Source organism: Trichomycterus rosablanca, chromosome 6 (genome assembly GCF_030014385.1).
Source record: "Trichomycterus rosablanca isolate fTriRos1 chromosome 6, fTriRos1.hap1, whole genome shotgun sequence".
In the NCBI taxonomy this organism is placed as follows: Eukaryota; Metazoa; Chordata; class Actinopteri; order Siluriformes; family Trichomycteridae; genus Trichomycterus; species Trichomycterus rosablanca.
The window spans coordinates 4,155,859-4,173,761 of NC_085993.1; the positions used below are offsets into that span (position 1 = coordinate 4,155,859).

General features: G+C 40.3%; 1 protein-coding gene across 4 annotated transcripts in view; it reads right to left on the reverse strand.

Annotated features, from left to right (window-relative positions):
• st3gal3a (ST3 beta-galactoside alpha-2,3-sialyltransferase 3a) overlaps window positions 1-17,903 on the reverse strand; it is a 70,053-nt gene that overhangs the window by 50,188 nt on the left and 1,962 nt on the right. For 2 of the 4 annotated variants that reach the window (XM_062997288.1, XM_062997289.1), the window contains exons 2-3: window positions 9,996-10,134; window positions 4,842-4,889 (exon numbers count right to left, since the gene is read on the reverse strand). In XM_062997288.1, coding sequence (XP_062853358.1) covers window positions 4,842-4,889; window positions 9,996-10,113 — 166 coding nt within the window. In that variant the 5' untranslated portion in view covers window positions 10,114-10,134. The remainder of the gene's footprint in view (window positions 1-4,841; window positions 4,890-9,995; window positions 10,135-17,903) is intronic. The other 2 variants (XM_062997290.1, XM_062997291.1) reach the window with 1 other exon arrangement.

Consider the following 17,903-nt stretch of genomic DNA (forward strand, 5'->3'; position numbering starts at 1 on the left):
ATGCTAATTAATTATTAAAATACCTCCAGAGTTTCCACAAAACACTTAAAGGTGTAACAGAGTCTGTTATCAAGTCTGGGCTTATTTTCTCTCCCAAATTGTATAAAACAGTAGTCATAGTTCCTAAGACGTTACCCTTCCTCTGTATACATCCCTTCACAGCATACACACAGGTGCACAAAGTGTTCATGTTACATACGCTCGCTTCATTAGAAAAACCTAAACAGATGCACATTTATGTCATCAATTCTAAATGTATTAGTACAATCCCTAATGTATCAGAATAAAATTCTAAATGTAATTACATTTTGTAAAATACAACAAAGCTGATCAGTGAAAATACTAGAAATATTTCTACTTGTGTCAGTTAAATAAAGAATTATTTACACAAATGCTGTACACATTTTATTCGAAATGTTCCTGTGCATGGTGGTGGTGGGTGTGGGTGTTGCATAAGCCATTATCAATGCTAGTACCTGCAGTGGGGTATAAATTAGTGGCAACATTGGGTAAAAGCAGCTCAACCTGTGCAGTGAGTTTTATTCTTACAAGGACACTGTGCTTCTGTCTGATCAATCAGTGGCTGTGTTTACATGCAAAGATTTTCTCCAATCTGACTGAAGTAATTCACAAATGAATTACTTGATGTAAGACTGAAGTAAGCACAAATAATAACAGTTAAAATTACAGTAAGAGGAAGTGTGTCATATTTCCCAGAGTTTGGTCACAGGCGAGAAATTACAACTAAATGATTTGTTCACAATCGTATTTCTTCCTCTTCCATTCCTTCAAAATGAGTGAGTGAGTAAGTAAGTGACTGAGTGAGTAAGTGACAGTGAGTGAGTAAGTTACTAAGTGAGTGAGTAAGTGACTGAGTGAGTAAGTGACTAAGTGAGTGAGTAAGTGACTGAGTGAGTAAGTGACTAAGCAAGTGAGCGAGTAGGTGACTGAATGAGTAAGTAAGTGACTGAGTGAGTAAGTTACTAAGTGAGTAAGTGACTAAGTGAGTGAGTGAGTAAGTAAGTGACTGAGTAAGTTACTGAGTGAGTGAGTAAGTGACTGAGTGAGTAAGTGACTGAATAAGTGAGTGAGTAAGATAGTGACTGAGTGACTGAGTAAGTAAGTGACTGAGTGAGTAAGTAAGTGACTGAGTAAGTTACTGAGTGAGTGAGTAAGTGACTGAGTGAGTAAGTGACTGAATAAGTGAGTGAGTAAGATAGTGACTGAGTGAGTGAGTAAGTGACTAGTGAGTGAGTAAGTTACTAAGTGAGTGAGTGAGTAAGTGACTGAGTGAGTGAGTAAGTGACTGAATAAGTGAGTAAGATAGTGACTGAGTGAGTGAGTAAGTTACTGAGTGAGTAAGTAAGTGACTAAGTGAGTAAGTAAGTGACTGAGTAAGTTACTGAGTGAGTGAGTAAGTAAGTGACTGACTGAATGAGTGAGTGAGTAAGTGACTGAATAAGTGAGTGAGTAAGATAGTGACTGAGTGAGTAAGTGACTGAGTGAGTAAGTAAGTTACTAAGTGAGTGAGTGAGTAAGTGACTAAGTGAGTGAGTGAGTGAGTAAGTAAGTGACTGACTGAATGAGTAAGTGACTGAATGAGTGAGTGAGTAGGATAGTGACTGAGTGAGTAGGTGACTGAGTGAGTAAGTAAGTTACTAAGTGAGTGAGTAAGTGACTGAGTGAGTAAGTGACTGACTGAATGAGTGAGTAAGTGACTGAATAAGTGAGTGAGTAAGATAGTGACTGAGTGAGTAAGTAAGTGACTGAGTGAGTAAGTGACTGAGTGAGTGAGTAAGTGACTGACTGAATGAGTGAGTAAGTGACTGAATAAGTGAGTAAGATAGTGACTGAGTGAGTGAGTAAGTTACTAAGTGAGTGAGTGAGTAAGTTACTAAGTGAGTGAGTGAGTAAGTGACTAAGTGAGTGAGTGAGTAAGTAAGTGACTGACTGAATGAGTGAGTAAGTGACTGAATAAGTGAGTAAGATAGTGACTGAGTGAGTAAGTGACTGAGTAAGTAAGTGACTGAGTGAGTGAGTAAGTTACTAAGTGAGTGAGTAAGTGACAGTGAGTGAGTGAGTAAGTGACTAAGTGAGTGAGTGAGTAAGTGACTAAGTGAGTGAGTGAGTAAGTAAGTGACTGACTGAATGAGTGAGTAAGTGACTGAATAAGTGAGTAAGATAGTGACTGAGTGAGTGAGTAAGTGACTGAGTAAGTAAGTGACTGAGTGAGTGAGTAAGTTACTAAGTGAGTGAGTAAGTGACTAAGTGAGTGAGTGAGTAAGTGACTAAGTGAGTGAGTGAGTAAGTGACTAAGTGAGTGAGTGAGTAAGTGACTAAGTGAGTGAGTGAGTAAGTAAGTGACTGACTGAATGAGTGAGTGAGTAAGTGACTGAATAAGTGAGTAAGATAGTGACTGAGTGAGTGAGTAAGTGACTGAGTGAGTAAGTAAGTGACTGAGTGAGTGAGTAAGTTACTGAGTGAGTGAGTAAGTTACTAAGTGAGTGAGTGAGTAAGTGACTAAGTGAGTGAGTGAGTAAGTGACTAAGTGAGTGAGTGAGTAAGTAAGTGACTGACTGAATGAGTGAGTAAGTGACTGAATAAGTGAGTAAGATAGTGACTGAGTGACTGAGTAAGTGACTGAGTAAGTAAGTGACTGAGTGAGTGAGTAAGTTACTAAGTGACTGAGTGAGTAAGTTACTAAGTGAGTGAGTGAGTAAGTGACTGACTGAATGAGTGAGTAAGTGACAATGAGTGAGTGAGTAAGATAGTGACTGAGTGAGTGAGTAAGTGACTGAGTGAGTAAGTAAGTGACTGAGTGAGTGAGTAAGTTACTAAGTGACTGAGTGAGTAAGTTACTAAGTGAGTGAGTGAGTAAGTGACTAAGTGAGTGAGTGAGTAAGTGACTGAGTGAGTGAGTAAGTAAGTGACTGACTGAATGAGTGAGTAAGTGACTGAATAAGTGAGTAAGATAGTGACTGAGTGACTGAGTAAGTGACTGAGTGAGTAAGTAAGTGACTGAGTGAGTAAGTGACTGAGTGAGTGAGTAAGTGACTGAGTGAGTGAGTAAGTTACTAAGTGACTGAGTGAGTAAGTTACTAAGTGAGTGAGTGAGTAAGTGACTAAGTGAGTGAGTGAGTAAGTGACTGAGTGAGTGAGTAAGTAAGTGACTGACTGAATGAGTGAGTAAGTGACTGAATAAGTGAGTAAGATAGTGACTGAGTAAGTGACTGAGTGAGTAAGTAAGTGACTGAGTGAGTGAGTAAGTTACTAAGTGAGTGAGTGAGTAAGTTACTAAGTGAGTGAGTGAGTAAGTGACTAAGTGAGTTAAGGATTTTAACACCTAGGATTTGTTCCAGTGGCTGACCTGAACTTTATAGACACTACAGGCTTTTATTGAGTGGGATCATTATTTGAACTGGTCAGTATATAAAGAATAAGATTAGAGAGTTGATGTCTGTGGTTGACTGAACTGGGACAGAAGCACTTGTGTCTTTGTAACTGGGAGCAAAAAGCTTGTAGCAATGCAGATTCCGTTTCACAATGCTGGGGGGTTAACAGTGTCGAGTGTTCAGTAAACTCTTCTACATATGGGTTTGCTGGTTTAAATGAAGCTAACGGGAATTAAAAAAGCTGAGTCCACCAAACAAAACTACAAAACTCACGGCGACCTGTGAGGAGAAATCGTCACCTGATAAATGACTAGAGGCGGATTAAACTGTCTTACCTGCAACCAGTGCTAACTGGGTATGTTAGATGTTAAATATGTTTAAACAGGATTTAAAAACAGCACTGCCAAGACACACTACCATGTCATTAGCATGTTAGAGTCAGTGCAGTGCTGAGAATGATCCATCACTAAAAAATGAATTTTGGGCAGAGGAGCAACATTTCTGTTGCCATCTGTTGTGAGTTATTGTTTAGATTTTTTGCTGATTCTTCTTGACATATCTAATCATTCTGCTCAGTGGCAGTTCTCTAATCTGGGGGTGACAAGAAAGGAGCAGTCGTTTTGGGCCACCCGTGAAGGCTGCAATTAGCATTTCACAGTAGCTATTCTGGAAACGGAAATCCTAAAGCTTTTATGGATTAAAACAAGAATAGTAGGTAGAAGCCGTCTATCAAACGGGGGCGTAAAGCACGTTTTGTTTGGCTTATTAATATCCTACCACGTTCCTCTTAAACCTTGGTGATCATAAGTGCTGTTGAAGTGCGATGTTTCACTGTACAAGCTAAGCTGTACAAAATGAAAACATTAAAAGAATGTAAAATGCAAAACACTGTGCTCTTGTTTTTATAGATAGGCACAGCTAAGAGGTCTATGTCAAGTTTAACCACCATAAAGAAAAAAGAGAATGAATGATACGATTTCTCATCACATTTTCCGAGCTTAATGCGACTGCTTCTGATCCTGTGATACGCTAAGTGGACTCAGACTTTTGAAACCAGCTGTAGGTCTGTGTGAGCCTGGGTTGATCATAAATCCCTTCAGACTTTTACTTTCTTTTGAATTTTGACTGATCAACAGTCATCTGGCTGAGTTATGGCTGAGCTGCGTACTGCGTAGAAAGCAGTTAGATAAACGTACACAGCTTGCACGTGCTGAATATTTAAAACAATCTTTTAAAATGCTGCCCAATGAGAAGAGCTACGGTCAAACCCAGTCACACGTTCAGAGCGTAATGAATAATGAACGCCCAGGTGACAGTATCGACGCTGCAAAAAGGTCAAATCAAGCTAGGTAACAGTTAGCCTAAGAAAGATGTATGGCGTAGTGTTAACCTCCCACCACTGAGACAGAGATGAGCCTTAAAGTCTCAAGGCATCCAGAAAACCTATACCTGAGGATACTATACGTCCAGCGGAGATCAAGCTGACCACGTCCATCTCTGAAACACAACAATGCATGTTAACATCAATCCCAGGGGGGTAAGACCTGTGCTTGTGTAAAACCAACCGATGTTAGTGGCCAACACGTTCCTCACACACGAAGTGGTGACGGCTGTGGTCCCCTGCTTTTTCTTCAAGAACGTTTAGGAAAAAATAACAAGCTGATTTACATTAGCATGCTAAAAAATACTCAAGCTATTACAACAAGAGTCTGTGAATTGAAAAGAAAACATACAACATGACCTACAGAGAGTAAAAATATTTTAAATATTCAGGCTTGTACAGAGTCCTTAAGGGGACCGCCTCAGTTACCACACCAAAAAGCATAAGTCAGCTCAAGATCAACCAAGTATCAGCATGAGTACAGGTAATAAACCAGAACAATGCCGAAACATGCCACCTCTGCTCAATGCAGTGCTGTGTTGGTCTGAGCTGAGCGTCAGTATATATGCCGACCAGCCAGAACATTAAAACCACCTCCTTCTTTCTACACTTTTTACACAATTACTGACTGTAATCCATCTGTTTCTCTACATGCTACACTGCAGTGACACTGACATGGTGGTGGTGTGTTAGTGTGTGTTGTGCTGGAGCAGCGCTGCTGGAGTTTTTAAACACCTCACTGTCACTGCTGGACTGAGAATAGTCCACCAACCAAAAATATCCAGCCAACAGCGCCCCGTGGGCAGCGTCCTGTGACCACTGATGAAGGTCTAGAAGATGACCGACTCAAACAGCAGCAATAGATGAGCGATCGTCTCTGACTTAACATCTACAAGGTGGACCGACTAGGTAGGAGTGTCTAATAGAGTGGACAGTGAGTGGACACGGTATTTAAAAGTGTGTCTGACCCACTCATACCAGCACAACACACACTAACACACCACCAACATGTCAGTGTCACTGCAGTGCTGAGAATCATCCACCACCTAAATAATACCTGCTCTGTGGTGGTCCTGTGGGGGTACAGTCAGTAATTGCAGAACTACAAAGTGCTTCTATATGGTAAGTGGAGCTGATAAAATGGACAGTGAGTGTAGAAACGAAGGGGTGGTTTTAATGTTATGGCTGATCAGTGACACAATGCCATAAGCCTTCTGTCTTTATGAGCTCAGTGTTTACAAAGAAATGGGAAGAAGAAAAATGTGCAATGTAACAATGTTTGTTTTTATAATGCCATGCTATCTGATTTATGATATTCATGACAGGAATCTGTGCTTTATGCAAGTTTTACAGAGTATTTGCAATGCAAATGGATGAAAATAAATACAAACAAACAAACAAACAAACAAACAAACAAATTTTTTTTAAAGATAAATGGTTCATTTAATGGTGTGACAATTTCCATAAGGTCATTTAGCTTTGTAAGGTAATCTTTAACCAGCGATTAGACATTTTACTGCTGTGCCATGTGAGAACCATGGAGCTTTATGAGAATTTAAACACACACAGCTGCTTAAAATAGATCTGGCTTTAAACAAATGTGGAATGCCAAATTAATAAAAGCAGACACAAAACCTTTAATACAGAGGCCTTCAATTAAGGGACTGATTTGTTTAGGAATAATCTATTTTGTTGACTAATTACAGTGTATTAGACTACAGAAAAGCAATTAATCTTCATCAAAACAGCAATTTTATTGCACAATATTCTTCTTTAGGCAAGGGCAAAAGAGGAAGTTTGCTTTTATAGCTACAGATTTTCATAAACCACTTTACCTACACACACTTTCAAAATAGGTCCTACAGGATGTAGCTGATGTGCACACACTGCTGAGGTGGCCACAAGCGCACAAGCTTTAAATTAAGGGCCATTCTTTGAGAAGTCAATTTAACTGGCATTTTAGAAAGAGTGATTAGGGCCTGAATTTGGGGGGAGACACTTCAATATTTCTAAACATCTGATGTACACTATATTGCCAAAAGTATTCGGGACTCCAGGCCAGTCAAGTTCTTCCACACCAAACTGACTCATCCACGTCTTTATGGACCTTGCTTTGTGCACTGGTGCGCAGTCATGTTGAAACAGGAAGGGGCCATCCCCAAACTGTTCCCACAAAGTTGGGAGCATGAAATTGTCCAAAATCTCTTGGTATGCTGAAGCATTAAGAGTTCCTTTCACTGGAACTAAGGGGCCGAGTCTGACTCCTGAAAAACACCCCCACACCATAATCCCCCCTCCACCACACTTTACACTCGGCACAATGCAGTCAGACAGGTACCGTTCTCCTGGCAACCGCCAAACCCAGACTCGTCCATCGGATCGCCAGACGGAGAAGCGTGATTCGTCACTCCAGAGAACACGTCTCCACTGCTCTAGAGTCCAGTGGCCGCGTGCTTTACACCACTGTATCCGCCACTTTGCATTGTGCTTGGTGATGTAAGGCTTGGAAGCAGCTGCTTGGCCATGGAAACCCGTTCCATGAAACTCTACACTCTTCTTCTTGAGCTCATCTGAAGGTCACATGAAGTTTGGAGGTCTGTAGTGATGGACTCTGCAGAAAGTTGGTGACCTCTGCGCACTATGTTCCTCAGCATCCACTGACCCGCTCTGTCATTATACGTGGCCTAACACTTTGTGGCTGAGTTGCTTTCGTTCCCAATCGCTTCCACTTTGTTATAACACCAGTGACCGTTGACTGAAATATTTAGTAGTGAGGAAATTTCACGACTGGACTTGTTGCACAGGTGGCATCCTATCACGGTACCACGCTGGAATTCCTGAGAGCGACCCATTCTTTCACTAATGTTTGTAGAAGCAGTCTGCATGCCGAGGTGCTCGGTTTTATACACCTGTGACCATGGAAGTGATCGGAACACCAGAATTCAATGATTTTGCTGGGTGAGTGAATACTTTTGGCAAGAGTGTAATATTCATGAACATTTGATGGTACAGCTCTTATTCGATATCCATGGGGGTAAGTACAGTACAATGTAGTACAAGCATCCACTTGAGTAAAGTATTTTCACATAATACACTTTCAGAATTACTGATAATAATATTTTAGCCATTTCACACAAACAACTGAACCCATGTGCTGACAAATTCTGTAGCATTTAACTGTCTCCTACTTTATAACAGGAAGCTGTACCAAAACACTTTAACCTCTGCAGTCTACTTCTCCTCATTTTAAATTACTTCAAGATTAGAACAAGGGTTAACACACCCCAATCTGTAAACATTTTGTGCTCTATTTTATACTGATGAAAGCTGGCAGCGGTTTGAGTGCCCAGAGGCTCTGAATGCCACAACACATTGCCAACAAACATTACAGTTGTAATTGCAGGTCAACACTGATCGATGAGCCTCAGTTTCAGGAATCACTTCCAGCTTTTCTAAAAGTGCCTTCAAAAAGAATTTGTCTGTAAAAGCAAGAAGAGGAATTATTTCTTTTACTAGATCGATCAAGCTCAACAGATCTCAAACGGGGCCAATTAAAGGCAGCCAAGCCAGTCCATTATCTAAAACTGATCTAAAAATAAATAAATCTAAAAATCATAATGAAAACATACAAAAGCTTTCAAATATTACAAAACCACCATAATTAGAGATGGAACGATCGATCGGCTACGAATCGGTATCGGCCGATTTTTAACCAAAATATGCTATCGGCGATCGGCGATATTTCCTAAAAGTAGCCGATCCGATCGTGTGATATATAAAGATCACGTTAAGTTAACAGCTCAGTGGATCGATCCAGACTTTGAGCTACGAAGCACCAACCATCACATCACCATTCATCAACCATCGTACAGAAACCATCGTGAAAGCTCTTACGATGTAATTTTGCTGATTGTAATATTTACTTTAAAAAGATAATTCAACCCGGTCACATCTGAGTGGATTCTATCAGCACGTTATATAAACTCCTGGTTCACTTTGGTAAATCGTGAGCGGTTCTTACTTGTGATGTAGATGAGAACAGAAAACGTTACAGAGCCAATCAGAGGCAAAAGTTTATTCATTACCAAATTCGTTAGTTCAGGATCATCTGCTGAACTTTTAGCTCCTTAGACGGAACGAGTCTGACTCGGTTACAGATCTGTGGTAATAGCAGTTTAATGAAGCTTTTTAATGTAAGAGAGTCACACAGAATGTTCTGTAGTAGCTGGTGTTTATTTAAAACCACGACATTTAATTAATAACAGTAAACACGGAGAGATAACTGAGAAGAAGAACTTACGCTTCACATAAAAACGAATCAACTCCTGAATCAATGAATCACTTATAGCGATACTGTGAACAAAGCGTCTCTTCTAAGGGCACAAACACACACACACACACGTGTGCACGCGCTGCTCCGGTTTATCTTTACTGTGAGGCTCTTTTTAAGTTTATTTACTGCTAATCCCCCCCCCCCCCGATCGGAATCAGCTATCGGCTGATGTCCCTGAAAGGAGATCGGAATCGGTGCCAAAAACCCCGATCGGTCCATCTCTAACCATAATGTTTATGTTTTGTTTGAATGTATGTTTTGTTTGTTTACACAAGATTCATATGTAAAACACAAATATTATGGTGGTTTTGTAATGTTTTAAATGTAGAAATAATTAAATGAAGATGAATAAATGCTGGATAATTTATATATGATACATGTAATTACCAGAATTTCTTTATTTTAATTTAAATGATATATACTAGTAGGACCAGCTGTGGGGAGAAAGGTTTCAGTGATTGTGGCTGAGCTCCCTCATCTGGTCAACAGCTGTAAAAGTCTCCAACTGTATCACTTAACCATGAACATTTATGGTTTATTATGGTATTTAACATTTTTATTTCACTTCTAATCATTCTAGATTTCGTTTTAAAGTAAATACATGTTTTTGATTTCTTAAATCCTTCATGAAATTTCTTCTATATAAATTTCCAGTCTGATTATTAGGTATTAAGCTTCGTTTACGCGATCTGAGGTGGAAAATGTTGAAATGCGATCATAAATAAATAAGTGCAGACTCTTCTGACTGACCAATTGTCCTCAGATATCATACGGCTCAGATTTCTCTCGTAGCCTCACTTTAATTAAACCAGCTTGGTGTGAGTGAGACGCATAAACCATCAAACGGACTACCAAAGCAGGTGGCAAAGATAAACGCAGATGTACTTACGTTGTTTTTGGGTCCATGAGTGCAGGTGCAGTCTACTGGATGAATAGTAGAGGAAGCCCAGCACCAGCATGGGACACAGTACCAGAATCAGGTTCCTTGTGGGCTTCATGGTTTTCATCTCTCGTTTGCCATCCTCACACTAAGACGAGAAGGCGCATAATCAGCTACGTCACTTATTACACAAGGTTCATCAGTTCACAAGGTTATATTGAACACTTTAGTATCTCTAATTCCCCTCACTTGCATGTCTTTGGACTGTGGGAAGAAACCGGAGCTCTAGAGTAAACCCACACAGACACTATTAACAAAGCCATCGAACAAGTCAAATAACCTTCGAATAAGTTTCCTTCTAATAATCGTATGTTAATTTGGTAGATTTGTAGTGTTGTTTATAATGAGGACTGCCAGATTGATAACTAGATGAACAATGCAGATGTTTGCCAATAAATTGAAGAAGGAAGTCAACATGTGCTTTGTTCATCACACATTTTGTATTTTTTTTATTTTGTTTATTTATGCATTTTTTCCCTCGGACTGCGTCATGCTTTCTCTCCACCAATGCCGATCCCCGCTCTGATTGAAGAAGACAAAGCTAACCCACGCCCCCTACAACACGTGGACAGCAGCCGTATGCATCTTATCACCTACACTTTGACGAGTGCAGTGCAGCTCAGCGTTGTGTACGGAGATACACACCCTGAGAGCACTCTTTTCCCATCTCTGTGCAGGCGCCCCAATCAGCCAGCATTAGTTATGAGAGAGAGAGACCCTATCCGGATTAATCCCGCCCATATCTGAACAACAGGCCAATCGTTGTTCGTGTGGCCGCTCAGCCTTAGTCGGATGGCAGAGCTGAGATTCGATACGATGTATTTGAGATCCCAGCTCTGGTTCCAGCGTGTGTTTTTACCGCTGCGCCACCTGAGAGGCCTTGCTTTTGACGGTGTCGACCAGACAAAATTATGGAACATCCTCCGTAATATGAGAATTTCTACACTGATCAAGCCCCAGTCATGACAAATCAACCATACTAACAGACCGGTTCCAAATCTGCAAAAGAGCTAGACAAGGCTGCATTCTGTCACCATTCCTGGTTTAACCTGCACGCTGAACAGAGAATGAGAGAAGCAGAACTAGAGGAAGATGTACGCGAGTTCAATATTGGTTGAAGAAACATCAATTAACTTTGATGTGCAGATGACAAAACAGAAAATCAGGAGGAACAGATAAGGAACAGTGAAAAGATGGGACTTCAGTTCAATATAAAAAATGCAAAAGTCAAGAAAAAAGGAAAGATACTAACACAACTAAAAGATGAAAGTCCTAGAGTTCAAATCTTGGCCGAGCCCCCAAGGTGTAAAGTTCTTTGCCTCTTTGGTCTTAGCTCCTCTTTTGGCACACAGGGGATCTCGAATAAGTTGACATCTTGTATAATGTTTGAATGCGGAGGTATTTATAAAAATCCTCCCTGTGGTCATGAAAGACTACAGAATGCAAAGAATGCATAAACAAGCTAGTTGCATAGGGTATATGTGTCACGAAAAGATAAAACCCCAGTCTCAGGTACAAAAAGATCAAGATCAAGTATATTGTGTTTAAAGAGGAAAAATACAGTAAAATTTAAAATAAATATAAAATCATCCCACATTTACTGTGATAGAGTGGATGGTGGTGGACAGCTTTTCCTCTATGTGAATCGGCTAATAACAGCAAAGGTCTGCAAAGGTCTTGCTCTAAATAAGCATTAACCACTCAAGTGTTTGAAAAGATGTTGGGCCATTATGGGAAATATGGACCAATTGATTGTAGATCGTTACTCTGTGCTCTGGGTGCAAAGAACAGTGTAACAAATCCAAACAGATCTGCTTTTGTTCCTACATGAATACAGTTGTGTCATACATTTGGGACAGAGTCAGTCAAGTTTTAGTTTGTTTAACTCTGTGTAAGGTTTAAGTGATGGTGCCCAAATGGTCCCAATAAGCTGAAACACTGGTCAAATCAAATTGGGCAGCCAAAACATTAAAGTCATTAAATAAATAGATAGATTAAGAGAATTATCAAATCACAGACTCTTGTTTTTGCAGACTGATTGTAAATCCATAACACAAAGTGCACAAAAAATAAATGCTAACTTCATTAATAAATTGGTCATTTTATGAGAAATATACCTAATAAATTTTCATGTAAACGCTGTGTGAGTGAAGTGTTTTATTAGCAGTGAATGTAACCCGATATCAAAACCTTGAGCTTTGAGACTAAAAGGGGCTCGAGTTACCTGTCAGAACAACAAATGTTTATTTTTATTAAATGGAACAAATAAAAAAATTTTTCCAACTGCATTAATGTTGTTTGAGAACAATAGTGAGAATTTCCCCATTGTACAGTGAATAATAGTAGTGACAAGCAATTACAGCAAGAATAAAAGAATGATATAGATATGTTTGTGTGTGTAAACTCAAAAAGGTTTATTTACAGAAAACAATGCTATGTAAACCTACTTAAGATTAACTTAATTAAAAACTGCACACATTTAATGTCAAATCTTATTAAAAATATACACTTAGCCTACTTTAATGGCTAATTTAATAGCAGTGTCAGATTGGGGTGGAGGAATGACCTAAAATGCCCAAAGAAACACTGACTCATCTTTGTTCATACATGACTGAGCTTTGTGTTAATGTTCACCACTTTGCAAGCTCATAGTCCAAGTTTAGTAATGCATAGTTGCAAAGAATGTAAGGCTTTTACCATCTACAGTCTATAACATCAGAAGTTTCAGATAGTCTGGATTGTTTGTTTGTTTATTAGCATTTTAACGTCATGTTTTACACTTTTGGTTACATTCATGACAGGAACGGTAGTTACTCATTTCACAAGGTTATATCAAACACAGTCATGGACAATTTAGTGTCTCCAATTCACCTCACTTGCATGTCTTTGGACTGTGGGAGGAAAACGGAGCACCCGGATGAAACCCACGCAGACACGGGGCAGATAGTCTGGAAAATGTTTTTAATTTACACGACCTTAGCTGGCACTGCATTAAAATCGAACCTGATACAATAGTCCACCACTGCGATTCGATTCAGGTTTAATTCTCAGCTGTGCTATCAGCCAGCCAGGCATTAAAGCAGAGATGATTGGTTATGTCCCCTCCACCCTCGGGAATACTTCGGACTCTAAAATACTTTGGAAAATCCATGTCAGTAAACAGTTTGTTGCTGCAGCTGCTAATGCAAAGCAGGAGCCATATAAATCAATATCATGTAGAAACACACTGTTGCACAGCACAGTTTTATGGCCAACTCACTCAAAGCCTTAGGCATAATATCCTTAGGTTTTATATCCTTGTTTTTAAATGTTTGACACTTTTGGTGATGTAAGAATTACAGCATTGACCCAATTGTAACTACAGGGTGGGCCATTTATATGGATACACCTAAATAAAATGGGAATGGTTGGTGATATTAACTTCCTGTTTGTGGCACATTCGTATATGGGAGGGGGGAAACTTTTCAAGATGGGTGGTGACCATGGCGGCCATTTTGAAGTCGGCCATTTTGGATCCAACTTTTGTTTTTTCAATGGGAAGAGGGTCATGTGACTCATCAAACTTATTGAGAATTTCACAAGAAAAACAATGGTGTGCTTGGTTTTAACGTAACTTTATTCTTTCATGAGTTATTTACAAGTTTCTGACCACTAATAAAATCTGTTTAAAGTGCTGCCCATTGTGTTGGATTGTCAATGCAACCCTCTTCTCCCACTCTTCACACACTGATAGCAACACCGCAGAAGAAATGCTAGCACAGGCTTCCAGTATCCGTAGTTTCAGGTGCTGCACATCTCGTTTCTTCACAGCATAGACAATTGCCTTCAGATGACCCCAAAGATAAAAGTCTAAGGGGGTCAGATCGGGAGACCTTGGGGGCAATTTCTTTTGCGGTGTTGCTATCAGTGTGTGAGGAGTGGGAGAAGAGGGTTGCATTGACAATCCAACACAATGGGCAGCACTTTGAACACATTTTATAAGTGGTCAGAAACTTGTAAATAACTCATGAAAGAATAAGGTTACGTTAAAACCAAGCACACCATTGTTTTTCTTGTGAAATTCTCAATAAGTTTGATGTGTCACATGACCCTCTTCCCATTGAAAAAACTAAAGTTGGATCCAAAATGGCCGACTTCAAAATGGCCGCCATGGTCACCACCCATCTTGAAAAGTTTTCCCCCTCCCATATACTAATGTGCCACAAACAGGAAGTTAATATCCCCAACCATTACCATTTTATTTAGGTGTATCCATATAAATGGCCCACCCTGTAGTTTACCCCACTGCACTCAATGGCATAATTATCATAATCAAACGTATATACCAGGGCGTCTCTTCCTGAAGTTGGGGACCACCTGGCTTAGTTTAGCATATGAAACAACAACAGCAGAGACAGCTCTCACAGGTTCTAACCAACTTGAAAGGGATTATTATAATGAGTGATCAACAGCCATCACAGACAAAGGGAATCGGCCTAGACACAAAAGTGATTAAAGACAATTAGACCAATTAGGATTGAGGTGACAGTTCCATCTTGTCTGCACTGCCTTTGTGTAATACACATCTGTTACAGGAAACCCATAAAAGGTCAACATAGGAAGCCCATAGATGGCTTTTCTTAAATGTATATATGTTGTGGGTTTTAACACCGAATGGTTCAGTCTAGCTCCGCTGTTCCCGAGGTACACTTCGTGTTTCTTGCTACTGCATCCTGTATTAAAGATTTACCATTTTTACCAAGTTTGGAGAGACGTCCTTCTGTTCCATTTTTTCCTTACAGTGATTAACTAACAACTACGTATATCCATTCAGAAAAATAACAAATTTATCCATATCTACTGTATGGACACCCTGTCTTATGGGTGTTTGATTACATTTCTGACTTAACTTTCTTAACTGGATGATGTTTGTTTGTTTATTGGGATTTTAACGTCATGTTTTACACTTTGGTTACAGTCATGACAGGAACGGTAGTTACTCATTACACAAGATTCATCAGTTCACAAGGTTATATCAAACACAGTCATGGACAATTTATTGTCTCCAATTCACCTCACTCGCATGTCTTTGGACTGTGGGAGGAAACCGGAGCAGCCGGAGGAAACCCACACGGGGGACACGGGGAGAACAAACTGGATGATGAGTCAAAATAAATAAGGTGGTGGGGTGCTTATGCAACTCATGTTACATGTTAGAAGCAAAATAAGTAATTCTGTGAATTTATAAAACACTTGTTGGTGTTTCTAAAGAAGGCTCATCTGTCATCGGTTTCGAGTTTTCTTTTTGTAAAGGCTTTCTTCAGTTTAATAATACTGACACAGGGCTCTAGAGTGCGCACATGCGACCTAATTTCTCAATGGTGCGACTAAAAAAAATCTGAGGTCGCACCGGTACGACCAGCCGTTCGAGGGGAAAAAAGTCTCCGCTACTCTGAAAGTCTCCCTGTGGTACAACAGACACACATCAGGCCCAAATCATGGTCTAAACCAATCAGAGACAGTGAAGGGCGGGACAATATTGTAGCGGCGATATGTGAGCGACATTCAGCTCAGCCAATCAGAATGCAGCACCAGGTTTATACATGTGCGTTTCGACGTTCAATTGGTTTAGTTTTGTATATGAGACTCGCCGGACAGTCCCAGCATTAAAGTTCGGTTTCTGGAGCTAGACAGTGAAGTCTACCTTGTCGTGTGCTTTTATTCCCACACAGCAAGAGACCTGTAACATCCCGGACAGTGGTGAGCCGACCCTCTAGCAGCAATAGGCTAATGCTAGCGGTAAAGTGCGGCGATAGCGAAAGTAAAAACACCACAATATTTTCGTTAAGTAAAATATTAAAAATAACTAAAAGACAGTGAAATATTAGAATAAGTGTACCGCAGTAAGTGCACCGCAAGTGATTTTGGGAATCTGTGTAAAAGATCCAGTAAAGCCGATAATATAATGCACTGCATTTAAGATTACACTCTAGAGCCCCATACACACACACACACACACACAAATATATATATACATATAATTTTAAATATACACACACATATAAATAGATAGACACACATACAGTGTATCACAAAAGTGAGTACACCCCTCAAATTTTTGCAAATATTTCATTATATCTTTTCATGGGACAACACTATAGACATGAAACTTGGATATAACTTAGAGTAGTCAGTGTACAGCTTGTATAGCAGTGTAGATTTACTGTCTTCTGAAAATAACTCAACACACAGCCATTAATGTCTAAATAGCTGCAACATAAGTGAGTACACCCCACAGTGAACATGTCCAAATTGTGCCCAAATGTGTCGTAGTCCCTCCCTGGTGTCATGTGTCAAGGTCCCAGGTGTAAATGGGGAGCAGGGCTGTTAAATTTGGTGTTTTGGGTACAATTCTCTCATACTGGCCACTGGATATTCACCATGGCACCTCATGGCAAAGAACTCTCTGAGGATGTGAGAAATAGAATTGTTGCTCTCCACAAAGATGGCCTGGGCTATAAGAAGATTGCTAACACCCTGAAACTGATCTACAGCATGGTGGCCAAGGTCATACAGCAATTTTCCAGGACAGGTTCCACTCGGAACAGGCTTCGCCAGGGTCGACCAAAGAAGTCGAGTCCACGTGTTCGGCGTCATATCCAGAGGTTGGCTTTAAAAAATAGACACATGAGTGCTGCCAGCATTGCTGCAGAGGTTGAAGACGTGGGAGGTCAGCCTGTCAGTGCTCAGACCATACGCCGCACACTGCATCAACTCAGTCTGCATGGTCGTCATCCCAGAAGGAAGCTGACGCACAAGAAAGCCAGCAAACAGTTTGCTGAAAACAAGCAGTCCAAGAACATGGATTACTGGAATGCCCTGTGGTCTGACGAGACCAAGATAAACTTGTTTGGCTCAGATGGTGTCCAGCATGTGTGGCGGCGCCCTGGTGAGAAGTACCAAGACAACTGTATCTTGCCTACAGTCAAGCATGGTGGTGGTAGCATCATGGTCTTGGACTGCATGAGTGTTGCTGGCACTGGGGAGCTGCAGTTCATTGAGGGAAACATGAATTTCAACATGTACTGTGACATTCTGAAACAGAGCATGATCCCCTCCCTTCGAAAACTGGGCCTCATGGCAGTTTTCCAACAAGATAACGACCCCAAACACAACCTCCAAGATGACAACTGCCTTGCTGAGGAAGCTGAAGGTAAAGGTGATGGACTAAACCCAATTGAGCACCTGTGGCGCATCCTCAAGTGGAAGGTGGAGGAGTTCAAGGTGTCTAACATCCACCAGCTCCGTGATGTCATCATGGAGGAGTGGAAGAGGATTCCAGTAGCAACCTGTGCAGCTCTGGTGAATTCCATGCCCAGGAGGGTTAAGGCAGTGCTGGATAATAATGGTGGTCACACAAAATATTGACACTTTGGGCACAATTTGGACATGTTCACTGTGGGGTGTACTCACTTATGTTGCCAGCCATTTAGACATTAATGGCTGTGTGTTGAGTTATTTTCAGAAGACAGTAAATCTACACTGCTATACAAGTTGTACACTGACTACTCTAAGTTATATCCAAGTTTCATGTCTATAGTGTTGTCCCATGAAAAGATATAATGAAATATTTGCAGAAATGTGAGGGGTGTACTCACTTTTGTGATACACTGTACATACACACATTTACTCTATTATTATTGTTATAATTTTTATAATAGTGTACTATAATTAGACTATAATACTATAATTAACTGTAAAGACCATGAGAAGACCATGGCCGGCAATAGTGTATTTGAGACTGGTTCTAATACAATATCGAATTGAAAGGCTGAAAAGCACAATGCATCTATAAAACACATTACGTGCCCCAATAAA